Source organism: Tenrec ecaudatus, chromosome 10 (assembly GCF_050624435.1).
Source record: "Tenrec ecaudatus isolate mTenEca1 chromosome 10, mTenEca1.hap1, whole genome shotgun sequence".
Classification (NCBI taxonomy): Eukaryota; Metazoa; Chordata; class Mammalia; order Afrosoricida; family Tenrecidae; genus Tenrec; species Tenrec ecaudatus.
The window spans coordinates 73058465-73082551 of record NC_134539.1 but is presented as its reverse complement, the minus strand read 5'-3'; the positions used below and the strand labels follow the sequence as shown (position 1 = coordinate 73082551).

The 24087-nt window shown below is 43.4% G+C and overlaps 1 protein-coding gene and 1 long non-coding RNA gene across 2 annotated transcripts in view; one reads left to right on the top strand and one right to left on the bottom strand.

Moving 5' to 3' along the window:
* PTAR1 (protein prenyltransferase alpha subunit repeat containing 1) overlaps positions 1-24087 on the bottom strand; it is a 63521-nt gene that overhangs the window by 17083 nt on the left and 22351 nt on the right. Inside the window, exons 3-5 of the mRNA XM_075560556.1 lie at positions 15825-15891; positions 10224-10328; positions 8137-8350 (exon numbers count right to left, since the gene is read on the bottom strand). Coding sequence (XP_075416671.1) covers positions 8137-8350; positions 10224-10328; positions 15825-15891 — 386 coding nt within the window. The remainder of the gene's footprint in view (positions 1-8136; positions 8351-10223; positions 10329-15824; positions 15892-24087) is intronic.
* LOC142459214 (uncharacterized) lies at positions 1705-22128 on the top strand. Its single transcript, XR_012786458.1, has 4 exons — positions 1705-2038; positions 3953-4054; positions 5386-5578; positions 22017-22128. It is a non-coding gene; the product is annotated as an uncharacterized LOC142459214 (long non-coding RNA).

Sequence of the window (24087 nt, the reverse complement as noted above, 5' to 3'; positions counted from 1 at the left end):
TTAATTTCAGCAATCGTGTCAGGAAGGCGAGCATCACAGAGTGCCAAGTTATGAGAACAAAGTGTTCTTGCATTGAGAAAGGACTTGAGTAAAAGCCCAATGTCCATCTGCTACCTTGATACATAGCATGTATGTACATAAACCTATGTCCCTATTGTCACATATTAAAATATTTACATCATACATGCCTATATTTATACCTCTATAAATGTATTTTGCCTCCTAGTTCTTTCCTCTATTTCATTTTACTTTCCTCTTGTCCCACTATCATGTTTGACCTTCATTCAGCTCTCAATAATTTCTCTTGGCTACATTGCACTTGATCAAACCCCACCAGGCATTCCCCGCTCTCCTTGCCATTGGTTTTAGATCTCTTGCTGTTCCCTTATCCCTGGGCTTGTTAGCTCTGTACTTCCTTTCCTCCTTCCTCCACTTCTCCCTTTTCCCTTCCCCTCCAGCACTGTCTGCCCCTTTGTTTTCCTCTCAGGATTATTTATGCTTTCCACCTTATATAGGGTCGGGGGGGAGGGGGGATAAGAGGAAGAGGAAGAAGGTGGTCTGTCCGCTGACCCCTATGTACTCCATCTGGTATATTCTGTGCAGTAAGAAGCTAACTTAACTATATTCTAAAACATCAAACAATTTTACCAGGATAATGAATGAAATTCACTGCCATCTAGTCAATTCTGAGTCATGGACAGAGTAAAACTGCCCCTGTGGGTTTCTGAGACTGCAACCTTGATGGGAGTGGAACGCTTCACCTTTCTCCCTGGGTGCGGACAGTGGTCTTAAACTGCTGACCTTCTAGTTAGCAGCCCAACAAGTAACCCACTAGACCACTACGACTGCTCCTAGCATAATAAACAGAACAATTAGTTAATCCTTTAATTAGATAACATCATATTTCTCATTAATGCCTTTGTATAGAGTATTATGATCAATACCTGAGCTTTATATTCTTTTCCATAACTCTATTTTTATGCTAGTGAGGGTTTTAGTGACTCCATTTAAAAAATTACTTTATTGGGGGCTTGCACAACTCTTAACACAATCCATACATCCATCCATGGTGTCATGCACATTTGTTGCCAACATCATTCTCAAAACATCTGCTTTCTGCTGAGCCCTTGGTATCAGCTCATTTTCCCCCTCTTAGTGACTCAATTTTTACAAATAAAAATATCTAGCAGTATACACTGTCCCTATTTTTCTTTTAAAAATTCCTCAGCTATTCTTAAAACTTACTCTCCAAAATGAACTTAGGAATCAATTTTTTAAGTGGAATAATACATCCAAGTAGTACGTTGATAGAAACTTAACTGCATTTATTTTGTTAAGACTTGGCAGCTTTACAATAGGCCTTGCTTTACATGCAGGATTAGAGTCTATTTTGCCAAACATCTTTAAGTTTCGCTTGGTGAAAGTTTTGTTTGTCCACCAGCATATATCTTTCTTTCTAATGATCTTGGAAAGCTTACATTTTCCCTTGCTTTTATGAAATGGCAGATTGGATTTTTAAAAATCGCTTTATAGCACTGTCTAAAATATTTCAGCAATCCTTCCACAAATAAATTGCTTTGATTCAGAGAGCACATTAAAATTTGCCACCGAAATGATACATCAGTGACAAAATACATATTTTCTGATTACATTACTTTTCACGAACTATCCCTTCACTTCTAGACCCCACCGCTAAAAGGAGGCTCTCAGAGGCTTTAAAGAGGATGTCGTCACTGATCTCTCTGCTGGGTGGGCACAGGAGTGCACTGGCTCGTGTGCACCTTCTGGGTCAAGAGTGCGTCCATGGTGGAATGAAGTGGAAATGACTGTGCTGACTTGTGGATCAGACCCTCGGAAGGCTCCCCTGACACCCCACCACCATGCACTTGAACTCAGTGGATACCACAAAGAGACCACATGCTCACAGGTTTGCTGGGTGGCACATCAGTGGAGTGCAGGGCGTGCAGCACTGATGGCAGAGGAGGTGTGTGTACTTCAGACTCCACAAGGTCACCCAGGCGGCTTTCTACTCGCTCAGGTAGCGTGAGTCTCGATGTCTACACGTCACAAGGCTGCTGTCTGCAGGAATTATGTTCAAAGTCACAGTCAGCGGTTAACAAATTTAGGGTGCAGCCTCCAGTCCAGCTGTCTAGCTTTCATGTCACTAAACTAAGTGTCAAAGAGATAAAGGGGCACAGGAAGACTGACTGCACGTCAAAAAAAAAGTGGGGTTGGGCTTCTCAAGGGTAATAGTAAAATCATCATGGGCCCACAAACTATCTAGTACATAGGTTCCCAAACTTGTTTGTCCTCCCACCCCTTTCTCAGGGGGAAATAATTGCTCTGTGCTCCTCTGGCAGTGAAACACTTTGGTGTGCTGCCCTATAGTGCAGGATGCAACACAGGCATCTCCTTCTGCAGCCCCGGATCACCGCGGGGCACTGCCATCCACTTTAACTAGAACAAGAAATGTGTGTTGACATTCATTCATTATAGCATCCTCTCAGCAACACTTGTAATCACCACCCAATGTAAATTTTGGAAACATTATCAAAGGTTTTCAATTAGATTTTTAAAACCAGGGATTTTAAGATACAAAAGCCCTAACGTTAATGTTTATATTGGTGTTGCTCAGAAAAGAAAGTTGGCTTATTTCTAACTTCTAAAAATTGCAACCAGTTTGGATAAACCAATAAACAGATACCCAGACACCTAACTAATTCCTCTAGGTGTGTATGCTTGCCCAAACAGTAAGTCCTTTGTCTGAATTAACATGAGCCTAAGTAAAATTTAAATTGAACTAGGTTTCAATCTGGAAAGAACTACAATTAATTTAAAAGACAAACCTAACAGCAGCTCAATTATTAAAGAAAAAATTTCCAAAAAGCCAAGTGGCTGAGCCTGGGCAAAGCAAACATTCTGTTCGGCTTTACAGGTGCCATCTAAAATAGGTGTGGCAATCGTTCGTCTAACTTAAATGGCAAGATCAGGAATTCTACTCAACCCAAAATGTGGCAACATATAATAGCCTTTAATTACTAAGTGGTTTCTAAATCAGGGTTCTCTAGAGAAATGAAACACAACCCTTATGACTTTATATATACCATATTTACTCGAGTATAAGCTGACCCAAATACCAACAGAGGCACCTACTTTTACCACAAAAACTGCATTAAAAATGTGCTAAAAAACTTGGCTTATACACAAGTATGTATGGTGTCTGAGGACAGGTTCGTACAGTAAGAAGGAATGTAACAGCTAATTAGTCCACACAGCAGTAAGAGGGCTCAGTTCAATGGACGTCGTGCAGCAGTCGATGCACTGGAAGTCCTTCAACTCACATGGGATGCCGGGCCCAAAATCAGGGAAACAGACAGCAGAGTCCTCCCTGGGACAAGGCAAGCAGTCTGCCCACAGGCGGCAAGCAGCAGGGTGGGTCACCAACAGTCAGTAGCTCGGGAACTAAAGCAAAGCAGGCCCGGATGGGTTATCGAACGCCAGCAATGCAAGGGGACAGGCTGCACCAGCCTCCAGCACAGCCCACCCGGATTGGTTGGCCCACAGGCAGTGGAGCTCACAGTACCTTATTCGTGTTATACACATGGCATAAGCATAGTACTTCCATATTGAATTCACCTTCCGAATTAGAAAGTAAAGCTCCTCAAAAGCAGAAATATGTCATTTTTCTTCCTGGATAGTCACTGCTCACGCAGTACTTGATGAAGGTTTTCAACCTATAGAGACCTGGCAACAATTTGTCTTTAGGAGTAACTTCTTGGTAACATGTTCAATAGCTGCTAAGGAGGGAAGGGAGCTATCAATGTACATGTGGTGGGGGGTGGGGAGGAAGGTGCCACAGGGTGATGAGCCAAGGCGAGGAGGATTAAGGATTTTTTGGCGTTTTTCCTTCCATCCTTACAGACAGGAAGTGTTTCTCCATCTGTACTCTTAGGTTCGTTAAGGATAAAGACCCACATCTCAGGGAGAAAGACGCCTGTGTACCAGGGGCAAAGCCCCAATGAAGCAGCTTTTCAGGAATGGTCTCCACCAAGAGGTGAGTAAGCGTGGGACTGCAAAACACAGGGGTTTGCCTGGGGAAAGCGGCTTTCTGCTCCGGCAGAGAGTTAGTTTCAGAAACCCACGGCGCCTCTACTCTGTCCCACAGGGTTGTTGCGAGTCAGAGTCCGCTGGGACACTCGAACAGCTTTCAAATACAAGGGGCTCCAAAAAGTTCGTAAACCATGTTAGTATCTTTTAATTCCATTACCTGTGAGCCTTTTGAAGCCCCCCCTGTGCAGTCAACTAAGAGAAAGCACATTTAAGAGCTTCCCTTTCCCATGTTAACCTGGTGCTTTACAAAAAGGTTTCAGTGGTTCATGTACCACACAATTCACTTATTCAGTGTCTTTAGTACATTCAGAGTAGTGCGCAACATTTCCATCACCCCAAAAGAAACTCCTTACCTCTTTCAAGTCAAGATCCTGTCACACAGTTGCTGGCAACTATGATGAATTTGCTTATTATATAGTCCAAAAATAGTCACAATAAACACAAATGGCGCCAATCACGTTCACTCGGTGCCTTTTCGGGGTTCCTGCCTGCTGCAGTGTGTACCAGCCCCTCCTTTTCGTGGCTGAGTGACACGGCACGACATCCACATTGTGTCCATGCACTGGTCGCCTCGTGGGCTGTCTGCCCCTCTAGCCTACTGTGAAGGGCCCTGCTGAGTCTGCTCCGGTTCCAGTTACCTGCTCCAGGGCCTGTTATCACGTCTGTGGGGTACACCTGAGAGTGGAGTTGCTGGAGCTTTTTGAGAAGCTACCAAACTTTCTGCAGTGGCTGAAGGAGCCCTGCTTATGCTGTGGGGCTGCTGACTACCTGTCAGCATTCAGCCCGCCAGCTCCTCTGTGGAAGAATGAGAAGGCTCTCTGCTTCCCAAATTCCATCTTGGAAACTCAGAGGGTCACTTCGCTGTGAATCAGTCCTGAGGAATGGAAGTGGGTGTTTCGGTTTATATTGGATCACTAAGCCTCAGAATCAACTCAAAGACAATGGGTTTATCAGAGCTGCTGTGAAGTGGTAGCTCTGCTTTTCATTTGCATTTCTCTAATGACTCAGCAGAAGTGCTAGTGGTCCTCTCAGGTGAAGACTGACCAGCGGCTCAAATCTACCAGCCTTTGTGCAGGAGAGCGATGAGGCTGTCTCCTCCCATAAAGACTGATAAATTATAAAGCCTTAGAAACCCTAACTTGGGTGACCATGAGTTAGAATTGACTAAACAGCAGTGAGTGCAGTGATACATGGTTAATGATACTGAGCATATTTTCGTGTGTTTATTTATTAGTATTTATTCGTCTCTAGAAATGGTCTCATGTGCTTTTCCAGGGGACACACCCCATGAGCTCTTCAGGGACTCCACTACTCACTGCCATCAGGTCAACTCCGACTCATAGGGAGCATGCAACACAGATGAGAACTGTCCCTTTGGGTTTTAGACTCGATCTCCACATGAGCAGTCTCAGTGTTCTCCCATGGGACAACTGGTGAGCTTGAACCGACCACTGACTGTGGCCTGCAGGTCAGTGCATCACCACTAGGGTGCCCAGGAGTAACTACCCTGCTGGACTGTCACTCCGTCCTCTCATCCAACCTGCAAAATGAGGCTTTCAAAATATTAATTAAAGAAAAGAGAACCACCACTCATAATTCCACCTCATAGTACTGTTAAACATTCTTTATTCACTAGAGATTGTTAATACTAGAAAATGCATGCTTATTATACAAAGTACAGAAGGGGGAGGGAAACTCTAGTAGTATTATGTATGTGTTTGTATAAACATGCAGTATGCTGAGCAATTGCTATGTATTTAGAATAGGCACTATTCTAAACAACAGTGTTAATTCAATCAATGCTAATAATATAAATTAGGCCCACCCCATGACTCACTTCTATATCCTTAACCTATTTTATTTTTACTCAAATGATCTTCTAAAACATTCTTAGTACCAACAGTCTATTCTAATATATGACAGATTCTAATGTAACTAATTCATTATTAGTAATGGAGGGTTAGATTGCATCTAGTTTTTCACTACCATACAAGCAACATATATGTAGTAGGAATGCCAATCCCTCCAAGGGCAAGGGCAAGGGCAGGGGCAGGGGCAGGGAGAGGGGACCGAGATAGCTGAACAATACACCACTAATGAGTCGTCCTCTTTCATATCTACCTGATAGTATCCAGTCACCAAAATGTGTCTTTCACTTTGATTTGATGAGACTGCCCCTGGGAAAGGTCGATATCCTGGCAGGAAAGTTTCCAAAGCTCTTGGCTTCCTCTGCTCTGCAGCACTCTGCCCCCGCAAACTACCATGGAATCTAGACGCACTCCCCAAGCCCCTCGGGCAGCTGTTTCCACTCAGCCCAGCCTGACAAGGAGCTCCTTCCCTGTGCTTTGTACCTGGGATCACCTCCATGTGCACGAGCGCCCCTGCTTGTCACTGTTGATAACAAGCACGTGCGTGGCCAGCTCTACTGAAATCCATTTATGGGGAGGGAAGAGACAGGAAACTCTCTGACTCGCTATTAGGTGTGAGCGGAGTACCTGATTCACAACCATCGGCAGAGGCAGGGAGAGGAGCTCCCTTTTCACAGATGAAAACATGAAGGCCAATCTTTCCACACCAAGCCAGGAGCCTCGGAATCTGCACTCAGGCCCATGTGACCTGAAGCCTTTGAGCTTTCTATTCCACTAAGTGGCTTCCCCTCGAAACTCAAAGTCCCGTGACCTGGAAGGAAAAGGCTAGTCTTCAAACTCTCTTTGTCCTGGAGGAACCCCTGGTTTGGGTACAAAGAAGGGGAAAAGGGAGTGTGTGGAAAGAGACAAGGTGATGAGAGAGAGAGAGGGAGAGAGGTGAGTAAAGCTGAGGGACTTTGAAAGGACCCCGTGACTCTGAAAGGACCACTTGGGATCCCATCTCTTCGGGGTCCCCCGGGCTAGGAAGCCATCAGACAGGTAGCTGCGATTCTCATGGCACTCTGGTACCTTAGAAAACACTAGAGCAGCAGTGTTTCCCCAACTACGTGCACCACCTACGGGGAGACACAGGAAGATTCCAAGCTCAAACCATGGAGGTGGTGCCTGGGGTTTTTGAGACTGGCTACAGAGCAGATACCTACACTACATGCTAGATGTTGGGCAAAAGCTTGCCACTGCTGGGGTGGGCTAGGGTGAGTAATGTCTTTTGTGGAAAGGGGGCAGTAAGCCTAATCGGTATGGGAGCCCGTGTAGTGTATCTATTGGGAAAGACTCCATGTTAGAGTGTATTTGGTTTGTGCAAAGGTGCCTGGTTCTCCTTAGGATGAACAGAAGCAGGACAACTGCGGCAAAGTCCAGGCCACTAAAATTCTCTGTGGCAGCATCTAACCTGAGCGGCAACCGAAGAACCACTGTGAACATGTGAAAACCACCCATTTCCACACCCCACCCTCGTTCCCACTGCATTCAACTGAGGTGTGAAGTAGGAGTCACTGGTAATTCAGAGGTTCAGCCACATCAGGGGACAACCTGCGATCTTCTGGTGTCCAGGGAGTAAATGGAAAAGACAACCAGCTGACTCAGTGCCTTCAATCACATAAGCCAAGACCAGCAAGAAATAACAAATTCCATTCTGTATGGCTTAATAATCCCTTCCTGCTTCAGGGCTAAGTGAGTTAGGTGCAGTCTTCCCTGACTGATGAAACTTGCCTTTGGTCTACCAGTGTTTTCCCCCACTGCTGTCAAGTCCACGCTCTTCATGGTGATCTTGGAGTAGGCTGTACTCTGTGTGGATGCAGACGGCCACAGCTTTCTCCCCACGGAGACTGGTGGGTTCAAATCGCTGACCTGTCTAGCAGCAGCAGCAGCAGAGTGCTCTATCTACTGTATCACTGTGGTGCTGGGCTCTACCTTAAGAGTGCCCAAAACGGAACTGGCAGGGAATGCACCTCTTTTTAAAAAGTGCTGGGGTGTCTCTGGAGGTCTCAGCTGTCACAACACTCCCCGACTCCTGGACCTTTGAAGTTCCTCGGGGGATGAACCACCACCAGAAGACTAAAAGGGAAGCCGGAGGCAGGAGGCAGGAATAACAGCCTACCTTGACGTCTAGCTTGGCCACGTGCTGCAGAACCCATATCCGGTGGGACCAGGCATTATAGTTGCTTGGGTACCTTCCAGCAGCCTCCCCACAGACCTCCATCTCTTCTCGTCTCAGCCGCTGGGTTCTTTCTGCAGGGATGGTTCCCAAGTTTCCTTTGGCCACAAAGGAAGGCAAGGAGGTTTCCTGAATTAGTTGTTGTAGCACCCATCGCCTGGTTAGGTGACAGAGGGGAAGGAGCAAAAAATGTAAGGCCCAGGGGGAGAAAAAAGGCAGTCTTTGATCTTAATTTCATTTCCATCGAAGACCTGTCCATAGCCCAGACCCCATCCCACTTTGGGATGGCTGGATGGTAGGGGTGGAAGGGGACTAAGGGATTTTCTTTCCGCATAATAATTAAAGTTGGCAGCATGAACAAGAGAAAACAAGGGGCAGACAGCGAAGAAAAATCCACCTGGGGCTTAGCAACTTGTCACAAAGACCACCACCAACTCCAAAGGCAACCTGCCAGCCTGGCCCAGAAATGCAAAGGCCTCTAGTCTGTGTGTTTGCTCGAGTGCATTTGGGGAGGGTGGGTGCAAGGGCAGAAGAGGCATGTGCATGCTTCACCTTCTGTCTTCCCCCTCTATCAGAAGTCTATTTGTCTGCAAGCGAGAAACTGCATGCCAGCACTCAGTAAGCAAGGTCCTGTTCTACTGCACTGAATCTAGAAGGAAAGCAATTCAGTTGGTGACCTCATTAAGGAGGCTTCCACAAGTCTTTATCCACAGATTTTCCCTCAAAACAAACAAAAAAAAAACTTGCTGCCATTGAGTTGCTGCTGACTCATAGCAATCCTACCAGGACAGGGAGGAACTGCCCATCTGGGTGTCCAAGACCAGTCTTTCTCCCGAGGAGTGGCTGGTGGTTTCAAACTGCTGACCTCAAAGTAAGCAGCCCAACTCAGAACCACTATGTTAACAGGACTCCCACAGATTTCTCCTGGTCTACATAAAACTTGTGTTCATATAGAGCTAAAAAAACAAACAAACACTAAAAAGGTATTTTTCACTACTTCAGTCTGGGCAAATGTTTTCTCATGAAAACATTCTTTTGGACAATAAATGTCTACGAGAACACAGGAAAATGAGTATGAAATTCAACTTACTATTTAAAAATAGTGGACACTTGTACAACAATAAAACAATTAAACAAACAAAAAAAATGAAGACAGCCCCCAAACAGGCAGGTGCATATTTATGAGTCCCCATCCCCACCCCTCTTCCAAGGCCAATATGCACAGTTACCAACCTCGCTAAGGCCCGCCACCCCACTTTCCAGTCAGGAAGAGCTGATTTGGGATGTGAGCCCAGGGCAAGATTGCAGATGTGCAATGCCTTGAACGAAAGTCAGGTCCTGCGCCCCTTCAGGATTCCTCAGAGACTGTCCCCACTGACGGTCACCAGCAAGGCCTGGCGTCCCATTAGTCACAGGAGAACAGCTGTCTGGGGTGTAAAGGCGAGGAAGCTTCCAGAAAACCAGGATCCTGAAAGAGCCTCAGGTGCATTCTGACACTCTGCCTCAGGCCTTTAACCTAAAAACACATTGTTTGCATCTCTGGCCCCTGCACCTTTAGTTCCATGCGCATCCTTTAGCTCAGCTGCCCTCACCTTCCTCAGCATAGTACTAATGACCATGACTCTGACCTTCCTCGGGAGACTAGTAATGACCACCACCCTGACCAGGACACCCTGGAGTTCCAAACCCCAGCTGCTCGTTAGAGTTGAGTTTCTAAATGCAACCTCCAGGACGGCTTCAGATAGCTATGGCCACATTTAATGTGTGCCAGCACGTACGGTAATGTTTGCGTGTGTCGTCTTCCAACTACGAGGGAGGTGTGGTCATTATCCGTATGTTACCAATGAGGAAATGGAGACCTGGAGAAGTACCACGACTTTCCAGGATCACACAGGGAGCAAGAGGGAGCACCGAGATTTAAACACTGGGAACTGGCATAGCATTTACCTTCTGAATCGCTATACACATCACCCTGCCTTCAAGTCTGTGTTTATTTCTCCAAATACTATGATAATGTGTATTAGACACACCTGTGAATCCATGTTTCTGGACTCTTTGGAAACTTCGTTAAGGCCAGTTTTCCCAGATGTAAGTCCTTAATTGGGTTTAAAGTGCCAGAGAGAATCAGCTCTTTCCTGTACAAGAAAAGAAAAAGAGCCATTATTAAATGGATATAAACCCATTGTGAAGTGAATTTCTAAGAACTGAAAATTATAAAAACCCCACTTCCAAGCCATGGAATCCATGGTGTAAACATGTATAAGGGGGTATCCAAAACCACCTGGAATTGCAGTGGATGGAGGAGCTTCCGTAGCTCGCATTCTTCCCACTAGGCAAGCATGGAGCACCTCACTCTTTATGTCGTCTGGGAAGGTTCTCTCTGATCACGGTGAATTTTTCTGTAAAAGTCGTTTCGCTTGAACCTCATTTTTTTGTGATGGCTGATTGAAGAGAACACCGTGAAGTGGTGAAATTTTATTTCCTGCTCGGCAAAAGTGCCGCGGAAACTGCTGTGATGTGAACACCGCTCACCAGGACAGCACTATGGAGAAAACTCAAGTGCGTGAGTGCGGTTTTCTCATCTCAAAAAGGGTGAAATGTCGATTGATGACAAACCTTGCTCTGGATGTCTGTCAAATTGCTGAATAAACGACTTGTTGACTTGTAGTGTATTTGAAGCTTGTTCCACCAGGTCAGAGTGTTAATCAAGCTTTCTATTTAGAGGTTCTGAAGAGATTGCATAACAGTGTGAAGCCAAAAAGGCCTGATTTGTGTCAAATGGGGACTGGTTTTGCCACCACAATAATGCATCTCCTCGCGAAGCCATCTCAGTGTGCCAGTTTTTGGCAAAAAACACCATGCCCCTCTTGCCCCATGCACTTTATTCACTTGCCTGCATTCGGTGAATGAAGAGGGACATGAAAGGATAGCGATTTTTACAAAGTCTACAGAAGAGGTAAAGAAAAAAATGAGGGAGGTGCTGTCAGCCATTCAAACAGTTGAATTTGAAAATGTTTCCAAGAATAGAATTGCAGATTTGACAAATGTATTAAGTGTAATGGAGAGAGAGCACTTTGAAGGTGATAAAGTTGCTTTGTAAAAAAAATATGACAAAATAATAATTTACAAATTATCAAGAGTTCATGAGGGAGGGGATGTGGGGAGAGAGGGGAAAAATGAGGAGCTGATGCCAGGGGCTTAGGTGGAGAGCAAATGTTTTGAGAATGATGACGGCAATGAATGTACAAATGTGCTTTACAAAACTGACATATGTATGGATTGTGATGAGTTGTATGAGCCCCTAGTAAAATGATTTTTAAAAAGACAATAATATAGACTCCTTATAAAGGAACTTTATAGGAAAGAAAAAATAAAGCAGTAGGTGAAAAAAATTTAAATACATAGCTTTGGGGGAAAAAGAACTCCATCACACACACACCTACCTCCCCCGTACCCCCTCATAAATGTGAACCACTATCAAGAATGTAATCCCGGAAAATTAAATTAGTAAGCAGAAACAGAAGCTCTGAAATCTGCTGTGGAACTTAACTAGTTGGGAGAAGGTGAAGGGGCTTTTCTGGTTTGGCATTATCTAGACCATTGTTAAAAGAAAAATACATATATACCAACATACTGTACGGCTGAGCTATAAGAGAAAAAACACATTAACTAAATCACACTAACAAAATTATTTTTATTGTTTTAATTTTCACATCTATTCTTAGTCCATATGCATATGCTTTCAACAAATAGTTTTCTATCTTGGTGCTCTGTACACACCCTGGTAGCACGATGGGTTAAATATTGAGCTTCTGACTGCAAGGTAGGCAGTTCAAATCTGTTCCCTAGGCAAATGAGGAAGCCGTCTGCCCCAGTAACGATCACAGCAGCCTCAGACACAGGAGCACGCAGATCTCTCTGCCTAACTGGGTTGCTTCAAGTTGGAACCACCAAGGCAGTGGGTTAGGTTTATGATATTGTTATTTTCTTTCCTAGTCTGTGCTATTCTAGAAGAAATTTTAGGAAAAAAATAAGATTTATGCTTATGATTTCTTTCATCTGCACTTTCTTAGGATAAATTTCCAAACAAGGTATTAGTAAGGAAAGTACCTGCATAGTCCAGTCCTTGTCTGAAATAGTAGCAGCAAAAGTATCATGTTAATAGCAATGTGAGGATTTTTATTGCTGCTATTTTAAAACCTGTTCAAACCCAGCCAAAGTTTCAATGTAATTAACAAGGCCATGCATGGTGGGCGTCTACTAGTTTCTTAGGTAAATACAATTTAGGTTTACATTTAATTTCTCAGGTAATTTTTTATAATAAGCTCTGAGGAAATGATTACAGTCCTGAATAATTTTCTCTATTTTTTAAAATAATAAAATCAAATCACTTGCTAATATTTTATTAAATTTAAAATATACTTCCTGTAGTAGAGCTGATGACTCATTTATTTTAGAGTAGCTTGCCTATTTAGATGGCAACCCCAAAGTTGGCTGTTGAAAACCCACCAGCCACTCCTTTGGAAAAAGATGAGGCTGTCTGTTTGGTAAAGATTTATAACCTCAGAAACCCGAAATCTGGTCACTGTGAGTCATTAGTTTCTAAATACTGAAATATACTGCCTTTTCAACAATAACAATGTACTGTCTTTTTCAGTTTTCACTCGATAAGGAAAATAACTTTCTTTTAATGCAGAAATGGACTTGCATTTCAGAATTATTTGTAGGTTGATAGCGTCGCTCTTAGGAGCCCTGCTGACACAATAAAGCTCTCAGTTGCTAACAGACAGGCCAGTGCTCCATGGGAGAAAGACGTGGCAGTCTGCAGCCCTACATGCAGACAGCTGGGAGGCCCTCTGGGGCAGTTCTGTGCCCTCCTCCAGCGTTGCCAGAGTAGGGATCAGCAGCAGTGGGGAGCATCACCGTCAAATGGAACTGAAAGTGACATTCGGAAGATATGTGGCAGTTTTAATGAAGGAATGAATGAACGAACTGTTTACCTTTCAACGGACAAAAAACCCATTTGTCCTTAAAAAAACAGCAACAATAAAAAACCTCGGGGCAAAAGTAAATTGCATTTGAAGTTTTAGGTCCTTTGCTCCCTAAGTCTGGAACATCTTGTTGATATAGTAAAATGAAATACCTACAAGGTAAAGGAGGAACAACACTAATTTTTGTAACGTCAACTACTTTGTACAGCAATGCTTGTCAGAGTAGGACCCCCTAACTAGTAACATCAGTTTCACCCTGAGCATGTGCCAGCTCAGATCCCTGGGCTCACCAAAGGGGGCAAAAGCACAGACTCTGGAGAGGAGCCCAGCAATCTGTGCTTTAAGGGACTTCTTAAAGCCACCTTCCCACCACCCAGACCTGCTCCTCTTCCAGACGCCCCCATTCCAGTGAGTGGCAACATCATCCTCGCAGGAGCGCAGGGCAAACCCAGTCAGGCTGGACTTCCAGTTCATCCTCTGTGTGCTGACTGAGAATCTGACCACCTGTCCCCACGCCCACGCCGACCTACTTCAAGTCACCCGCTCACCTAAATGTCTGCAGGTACTCATTTCCAGAGTCTGCTTTCTACACAGAAACCAGAGGTCTACAAGGAAGATACTGTCCCTTCTAAGCAAAGAGACCTGGCTTGAAAACATTTAACAACTTTCAATATCACCCAGAGTACAAGTCCAACTTCCTACAATGGCCTAGGTAGCTACCCAAAGCCCTAGCTTTCCCTCCCCGAGCACTCGTTCCTGTGCGCATACTCCACCAGTTACACTGGCTCCCTGGCTGTCCTGACACCCAGACCCGTTAGGAAGCTCTTGTCTACGGGCTTTCCATCTGCTATTCCCTCTGATAGATTACTCTGAGCCCTAAATCCACAGGGATTGATCGGGCTGGTCCTAGCTCACTTTCCCTTCCTCTTCCGGCCTGTCCCCATTTCCCTTCCTTCCTTTTTCTAATTCACTACCCCTTGATCTACTACTTTACTTATGTCCCTAGTATCTCTAGTCTCCTACTGGAGTATAAGTTTCAAAAGAAAATACTACCAACTATTATGCTACAGGGTTACAGAAAAAACAAAGCTGTACTATGGTCTTTGGCCCACAGTTCAGAATGAAAGCAAAAAGCGCACTGCCATATAGGGCAGGGTAGAACTGCACCTTAGGATTTCTGAGGCTGTAAATCTTTAGAAAGCCTCGTCTCTCTCCTGTGCAACAGCTACTGGGTTTGAACTGCTGAGCCTGCAGTTAACATCGCAACACGTTAACTCCTGACGCATCACTAGGGCTACTTAATAGGCATCAGTCTGCTCTCTAACCTCTGTGGTGCTTTCCATAAAAGAAAACAGAAACTCTCAAATCAAGTAAAAATGTCAAGTCTTACATCTCATTTTGCACTTATCTTACTTTCTACTCTAAGGATCTGATAACTAATTATTGAAAGGACATTTGGGGGGAAAAAACCCATAGTTTATCTAACATTTAAAAAGAATACAGTGCCACATATAAAACCCAGTAGTTACCATTAACCACTAACTCAAAATGCAACTTTGTCTAAACACAAACTAAATATGATTTAAGACATCTTGAGAGATAAAGCGCATCATTTATGGTTCTTTCCTATAGGGAAATATAAATTCATTCAGGATATTCAATGAGACCTCATTTTTATTTACTTATAATTTATAAACAGCTTTCCTCTCAGAGAATTTGTGTTGTTCGTCCAAAGGACTAAACCTACATTATGATATTGTTTAGCTAACAATACGCCAACTATCAAAATGAACCTGGTATGAATTTTACCAATTCTAAAGTATTTTACAAATGAAAGCTATAAAACCAGAATCAAAATACTTCAGAATTCTAAAAGGACGCGATCCCTATTCTAAAGAGTGGTCTCGGACACTCTGAGTGCTCTGTCCCCCAGAAGTCAGAGTCAGTGAGACGACGTGCAGAGGAAGTCTTGGCCTTGCGTCCTCATTCTATACACACTCCCACTGCCGTGCAGTGCTTCTCAAACACACCAACCAGCGTCTGGACCCAGCAACCAACTGTGCTGGCTGTCCTCCTCCCCTAAAACGCACGCAGCAGACTAACCCTACTGTCAAGTTCACTGCCATCTGGTCAATTATAACTTACAACAATGCTTTAGGACAGTGTCAAATTGCTCCCCTGGGTTTCTGAAACTGTAAATCTTGACGGGAATAAACAGCCTCATCTTTCTCCCAGAGTGGTTGATGGGTTTGAACTGCCGACCTTGTCATTAGCAGCAAAGTGTGTGACCCATTACGCCATGAGCAACCCTTAACCAACCAAAAATCAAGTTCAACCACACTCACTGCCATTAAGCCAATTCCAACTCAGAGCGAAACGTTCCCCTGTGGTTTCGGAGACTGTAACTCTTTACCAGAGTAGACCGCATGGGTTTTCTCTCACGGAGTAGCGGGTGGTTTTGATCTGCTGACCTTGCTCGCAGCCCAGACAGTAGACTGTCATTCACCAAGACATGTTACATTTCAGGAAGGAATTTGATGGCCAACAGACACACACATGCAAAAGGGGCAATGCGTGTCTTCATGTGTCTTGAGGAGGAGTCTGTTTCAAATGCATCTCACACGGATGAGAAGGACATACCTCACGTTCCATGCAGTGGTAAAGTCTGGGTTTAGAAGCAGCAGGGTGCATGTGACATCTATCAATTCTAAAATAAAGAGAAGCGGTATTAACAACAAGTAGTCTGCCCCAGAAACTAATGCCATGCTATATTCTTTAAACCTTCAGACAAAAATATCCCCTGGAGTTACCTGAAAACAAAACAAGAGTTTAACTTAACTAGTAAAAACGGCCTGCCTTACGCACGATTCTCTTTCAAGAACTATGTGCCTGGAGTCAGTCGGGCAGCAGCGTGAAAGACTCACTATGAACCTGGGGAGGCAGTGAGGTTCCATCAGTGGGGAGCAGCAGCGCAGGAAAGGAAGGGGCGATTGGCCGTACAACCAAAACTGCAGTCGAGCTGGCTGCACTGCTCTTGTACAAATGGCTCGACTGGTGTGTGTTTGGTTGTGTGCATCCTCAACAAAAACAAAATAAATAAAAATAGGGGGAAAGATATAAAAAGGTCCCAACAAAATAGGGGGGGCAGGGAATGTGTGGATGTGCTTTATACAATTGATGTATGTATAGGTATGGATTGTGGTAAGAGTTGTATGAGCCCCTTATGAAATGTAAAAAAAGAAAAGAGAAAAGAAAATGATTAGGGCAAAGAATGTGCAGATGTGCTTTATACAATTGATGTATGTATATGTATGGATTGTGCTAAGAGTTATATGAGCCCCTAATAAAATGTTTTTAAAAAAATAGGGGGGGGGGCAGGAACTGAGGAAAAACCCCTAAAACAACAAATAGCCCTACCCTTTAGAATCTAATGTGTCTTTTTAAAGTCCTCTTTAGTTCTTATGCATCCACAAAGGACACTTCAAAACTTTGTGGGAAAACTCCATGATCTTTTGATTACATTTTCTACGCTCTCGTGTCCTACTAATTTCCACGATCCCCTAGCCTACTAACTTATCTCTCCTGTCACGCTAACTTTAATGAAAACTACTGTTCTCAGCTAGCAAGGGCATGACAATTATCCTCAAGATTTTCGCCTATCAAAAGCACATAGGATTCCTTTTTAATCAGCTCTGAAATAACTTTATAGCATTAAAACTATCTTCAATAGGGAAAAAGAAGTCTCTCATAATCCTTTGTTAACACAATTTGTAACCCCTGGCAAACATCCCTTCATACACAAATGTTTGCATAATGAAAACTATAGTATATTATGTTCATTTTCATTCAATATTGTTTCGTATGCCTTCTCATATACTGCTACCAAATCCAATCACCACAAGGTGCATTCCGATGCCCAGCGACCCGACAGGGCAGAGCAGAACTGTTCCCTAGAATCCAGATGGCCAGTCTTTACAGGCGACAGCCTCAGCTTTCTCCCTGGGAGCAGCCAGCAGGCTTAAACTACTGACCTCATAGCAGTCCAACCTTTAACGATTATCCTCACTACAACAGTCCTTCCTATCACTAAACCACATACTTCAAACAGCTGTGTGTAATCCTTAATAGTAATGTACTATCATTTATTCTGTAGGCTAGTTGTTTGTTTCTTTTCTTCAAATGTTAAAAACATTTCTTTTTGTTGTTGTTGTTAAAAACATTTCTAAGCACACTTTTTGTCCGAGAGTTATTTTCTTAAGATAGATTTTCCAAGAGAGGAATTATTATGTCAAGACAACATAAACATTAACATGGCTCCCAATAAATATTTACAAATTATTCTCCAAATGAGTAATATGCATCTATACTGTCAAGAAGAACAGTACTGTACGTATTTCTCCGGAATCCTGGCTTGCATAAATTTACTTTAAAAGGGGGAATGTATCAGGTACAATAAACTGATACCTTGTTTCTGTTTTTTTTTTTTCCTTGTTTCTGTTTTATGTGACTTGCTTAATCTATGTTTATTACCAGGAATACTTTCTTCCATATCTGTTGACTCTTATTTGTTCATCTTATGAACAGGCTCATGTTCATCAGCTAGTTTGCCTATCAGGATTTTGAAAAACAAACAAAAGAACACCATATATTCAAGTAAGTTCCATACCAAAACCAAACAAAAACGGAAGCGCACCCCTACAGCGATGAGGTCCATTCTGACCCCACAGCAACTTTACATGGTTTCCCGAGGCTCTGATGCTTCACAGGAGCAAAAAGCAGCTGGTGGGTTTCAGCAGCTGGCTCACCTTACAGTCAGCTGCCCAACACAAAACCCATTCATTTAAGGTCCCTACATCTGTATCGAAAAGGACAAATCATTATAACTAGACACAGTATCTTCACTTTACTGAAAAGAAAGGTCTGGGATTATTCATCTAATGCACCTAGTGTTATGGTAGCTCCTTACGTCAAGTTAAAAAAATTGTTAGAATTTATTTACATTACTGTGTGCGGCCCCAAGGGTATTCTTACTCCATTCCATTTCACAGATAGGGAAACTTAGACCCAAAGTTTAAATAATTTGCCTGTAATTATCCAATTAGTGTGTGGCAAGACCAACATCGCACAGCTTTTACCAGCTCCATTATATTGCGCTTGACATGTGCGGCTCCAATAAACTGGAACATCCATAATGTTTAAAGATAAAGGACAAACTTCTTAGAATGCATACACAAATCCATCTCTACATCCATTAAAAATATTCCAGTTAATAAGACTACCAATTAGGCAATTCCTATACTGAAATTGCTTTAACTTTTCTACATTAAAAAGTAATCATCAATAGCAAAGCCCACGTGGTAAATATCTGTACATTAGAGGAAGGCCTTTGGGAGTTCTCTTGAAGTGTGCCATTGTCCAGAAGACAGCACAGCACCCAGGTACTCTGACAGAAGTTCTTTGGACTCTGTCTCTCTGAATGGAGAGGGCTCTGGCATTACAGTGGTTAAAAGTGGGGCTGTGACTCGCAGGCTTCGCTCATCAAAACCACCAGCAACTCCTCAGGAGAAAAACTGCTTCCTGTTCCCCTAAACAGTCGTGGAAAGCCACAGTGGGACATTATGAGTCGATGGCAGTGTTTTGTTTTTTTCTCAATAAAAGAAAATGTACGAGGGGGTACCAAAAAAACAAAACACCAAACCCAAAAAACTGGCATTACATTGGGCAGAGCAGAGCTTCTGTAGCATCTGCTAGGCAAATGACCAGCTCACTCTCATTGTATCCAATAGTATTGCCTGGGAACTTTCTCTCTGATCAGTGAATGTTTTCATAAAAGCAACTTCACCTGGATATGACAAAATAACAATGTATAAATTACCAAGGGCACATGAGGGAGGGGGGAGCGGGGAGGGAGGGGGAAAAAAGAGGGCCTGATGCAAAGGGCTTAAGTGGAGAGCAAATGCTTTGAGAGTGATTGGGGCAGGGAATGTATGGATGTGCTTTATACAATTGATGTAATGTATATGAATGGATTGTGGTAAGTTGTATGAGCCCCTAATAAAATGTAAAAAAAGAAAAGGGGGGAAAAAAAGAAAATTATTAGGGCAAAGAATGTAAAGATGTGCTTTATACAATTGATGTATTTTTATGTATGGATTGTGATGAGTTGTATGAGCCCCTAATAAAATGCTCCAAAAATAAATAAATAAATAGATAGATAGATAGATAGATAGATAAATTAAAAGGGCGGCTTCACCTGAACCTCATTTTTTGTCATGACTGATTTAAGAGACCAGCACATGGCTATGAAATTTTGTTTCCTGCTCGGGAAAAAAATGCCACAATCACGGCTGTGATGTGGAACACAGCTTATAAGATCTTATAAGGAAAAACTCAAGTCTATGAGTAGTTCACTCATTTCGAAAAATGAAAAATGTCAACTGATGACAAACCTCCTTCTGGATGTCTGTCAACTTCCGGAATGTCGAATTGGAGTGCGTTTGGAGTTCATTCCACTAGGTCAGACTGTTAATCAAGCTTTCTAGTTAAAGGTTCTCAAAGATGAGTCACAGTGTGCCACAACAAAGGCCTGATTTGTGGCAGGTGACAGACTGGTTTTGCCACCAGGACAATGCACCCGCTCATGCAGCCAACTCAGTGCGCCAGTTTTTGGGCAAAATCCAGCATGCTTCTCTTGTCCCACGCACCTGACTCACCTGACCATGCTGCTCCCCTCACCTTCTGCCCCGCCCCTCCCGAATGAAGAGGGATGTGAAAGGACAGCGATTTGACAACATAGAAGAGGTGAAGAAAAAAGAGGGCAGTGCTGTCAGCCATCCCAACAGATGAGTGAAAAATGTTTCCAAGAATGGAATAGCAGACTTGATAAATGTATTAAGTGTCATGGAGAGTACTTTGAAAATGATAAGGTTGTTTTTAAATACATAAATTTGGGGGGGGGGGTTGTTTTTTTTTTCTGGGCACCTCTAGTATGTGATCAATGATAGATGCTATTTGTCCTTTTTTTTTTGAATGGGCAACTTAAATAAGTTTTGAGACAGAATTCACTTATACAATTTAATGGTTTAAACATTAAAAGCAGTTGTACATTCATCACCATAATCAACTTTAGAAGATTTTTTTTATTTCTTATGCTCATTATCACTAGCTCCCCAGCTTCCCCCAAACTCCCCTGCCATAACCCTAAGAAACTAGTAATTGTCTCTATACATATACCTATTCTGGATTTCATATTTAAAACAAATAGATAAGATAAATAAAACAGTTACAACAAAATAAAACAGAAACCCAAAAGAGAGCAGAAAAAATAAAAACTAGAGCAAATGGGCTAAAGGGGAGTCTGGCTACTAGAAAGAATGGGATCTGGGTTCTTAAAGGTTTGTCTGAAAACAAGCAGCTATCTAAGTGAGTGGACAGCAAAGTCCACAAGGTAGAACACGCCAGCCTGCAGGACCCAAAGGTTGTAAATGATAAAATCCAGGACTGGAGAAGGGAACAGTAAGTCGTAGACCTTCAATTCTGAGCACCCGGTTTGCATAAGGCTAGGGATGACAGTCAACGCCAACAAGCATTTGCAGGGTCCCACGTGTGTTAAAATAGCGTCGAGTGAATGTGACCACTGGCTATGGAAGGGCACACCTTGCTAAGACAGTACATCGGAAAGCGGGCTGAGGCAGAGCAGTTCCGTCAAAATGCAACACCCTATTGCTTGTACTTCAAACGCAACTTCCCTTCTCCCCTCACAAATGAAGAGAAGTTGACCCTTCTTGGTTCTCTTTCCACAGCAGCAACAGCACAAGGCAAACGCCAAGAAACAAAAACAGCAAAGACGCGAGTGCACACTTGCTCTTTCGCGGCTAGGTACAGAGAGGGAGAAAGACTGATCGACACACATGTCCTCCATTGGAGTCTCCCCCACGAGAGCAACAGCAGTTGTCAGGCACAAAGCCAGCTCCACCGCTTACCGGGAGTTCTAGGCCACGCTCTGAGCCTTGGGGTCTTCCTCACAAATAAAACTGAAGCTAATAATAGTTCTACCCCATGAAGCCTTAGGACAGTAACCAACACCAAGCAAGCTCTAGATGACAACCCCTTCTCTAAAGCAGCGATAAGGTGGGAAGTGGGGCACTTCTCAACTTCTAAGCATCTCAGGATTGAGAACCTTATCGACAACGGTGCCAGTCACATGCAAGACACAGTACAGAGAACATGACTCTGGTTGGTGCCCCCATTTCTCAGCTGGGAAGACTCTTCTCTCCTCCTCAACTAGCGCCTGCTGCTTCAGTAGTCAGGGGTATGTGAAACCCTATCAAGTTTTCCGGGACCCCTCAAGTCAGTCTCACACCTCTTACTCTCCTAGCTTCTTGTGTTTTTCCCAATCAAATCACACATCAAAATACACTGTGATGACGTTTTTATTTGGGCAATCGGTTCAATGCATGTTTACTGGCCACTCTATCTTGAGTGGACTGCCTCGCACACAACACTCAATAAATAACTGACCCCAAACACCAGAGAGAGGGAAGTTAGAATGTAGTCAACCAAAACGTACTGCAGTCACGCTGGGTCTCAGTGAACTGCTGGGCCCATGCAGCTTGCTTGCCTTTGGAGTTGGTTTTGTAGTACTTGCTAGAATTTATGATGAATTAATTTGCCTTTGTTGTTTCCTTTTAGAAGTTAAGGATTGACATAATTTCTATAACATTTACTCAAGTAAAAGAAATAAGATGTCTTTACAGTGTAGTAACATAAAGGTTTTTATATGAGGTGTTTAGTGTGATGTCTTTTAACTTGATTTGTTTTTTGTCTCCTTAGCAATAACAATGAAAACAAACGAGTGGCTTGTGATTTCGGGCTGGAGTAAAGGAATGTAAAATAACTGGACCAAATCTTACTCTTTTGAGTTGCAAGAAAAAGCATGTTCCACTGTGTTGGCATCACCTGAATCATGAGCATAATGACCCATAATGAAGGAAACATGTTTATCAACCAATGCTGTGCAACTTAGATACAAGACTGCTGATGCGCCCTCCTTTTTGAATTGTAGAACCAGTCCATCTCGTCTTTGCTCTGGGAGGCAGTCAGAGGATGCAAGCTCTGTAGCTCCTTGTTATTGATCTCACAATAAAGTAGCTTCCTTCTTGTCAAACGTCTGTGTTGGAGTGTTTGGGCTTGACGGTAGTGGTAGTCAGGGACCCAGCTTTCAAGCTACGTAATAGCACTGCCAATCAGTGGTTTCTAGCTCAGAGACCCGCAGCTCTGAACAGAAACACCGGATACATGGCTATAAATCTTTACAGAAGCACACTGCTGGAGCTTTCTCCCACCGAGTGGGCTGGTATGTCAGGGTGACCAACGTCCTGGTTAGCAACCAAATGCTTTACTCTGAGTAGCATCAAGGTTCCTACAGAATGCAGTTAGTACTACTGGACCAAGGGTCTGCTTTATGTTGGTTGACTGATTTTTACATATGATAGCACAACCAATAATTTCACTTTCTGTAAGGATTGTTATGCTATCTATTTTCAAAACTAAGTTAATACCTATTTTCTTTGGTAAGATTCAGTCTTTGTCATTCTCTGAGGACGAGACTAATCACAAAGTTGCTGTCATGCACACATGCCTCCTAACCAAACTGAGTTTCTCATAGAATCAAACGATGTCCTTTCTCAATGCGTCATTAGCAAGAACAGTCTATCATCTTGGGCTTTGGAGAAAATCAAGTAGGATCCTTTAAGGAGTGCCAAGTAACAAGCACCTTGTGCTGTATTAAACATAACATCAGCAAAGCACTCAGATGAATCCCAGCCTAGCATAACTCCCATCATTACATTGTCATAGCCTGTAGCACAACAAATCAATTACGTTTTGTAACCACTCTAAATTTGTTTCTCTATTGTCATTTAGTCTTCAACATTCTGATTTGTTTGGCAAAAGTTCTAGACCTCCTGGAAAATTCCAATTTGAACACAAGATGGAGTGATAAGATTGCAGAAGTTCCAAGTGGGAATAGCCCACAGACGAAAAGAAAATGGTGCATATTTTAAATTATACAATGTCTCAGTATCCAGTCTGCAGGTAGAGAACCTTGATGACCTCCGTTCTTCACATCAAAATGAGACCCTAACCAAACCTCTGCACTGGCCGGTCAGTTGTCATGCTGTGTGTACACTGCTGTGAAGCCAGAAGCTGTGCCACTGGTCTTTCCGATAGCAGCAGGGTCACCCTGGAGGGCAAGTTTCAGCAGGCCTTCAAATTTACTAGGGAGATGAGGAAGAAGGACCTTGGAGATCTACTTCTAAAAAAATAAAACAACCCTGGCCAATGAAGATGCTATGACTCGGAGTAGGAGAGTGTCTGAGACAGCGCTGGAAGATGAGGCCCTCATTTGGAAAGCACTAGAACAGCACGGAGACCCACATGCCTCCTCACAGTGCAGCTGAACCCAGCCGCTGGCATGGACATGACAAGAAATACGAGAGACAAAGGGAGAATCGACAGATTTGAATTGGTAAAGAATGCTGAATGTACCATGCACCAGCAGCAGAACAAACACAAGTACAGCCACGATGCTTCTGATGAGACTTGTCTCCCCTAGTCTGGACATATTATTGGAAGGGACCAGTCCTCGGAGAAGGACACTATGCTTGTGGAAGCAGAGGCTCAGCAAAGCAGACCCTCGGTGAGCTGGATTGTCACAGCGGCTGTAACAACGGGCGCAGGCCCGGCAACGCTAATGAAGATGATGCAGCATCCCACAGTAGGATGTTCTGCGGTGTCTGGTATGGCCACTGGGAGCTGGAACCACAGTGCTAACAGTAAAAAAGAACAAAGAAGCATGAGGGGAAGGCGAGATGATATGAGAATGAATGCACTAGGCTACAAT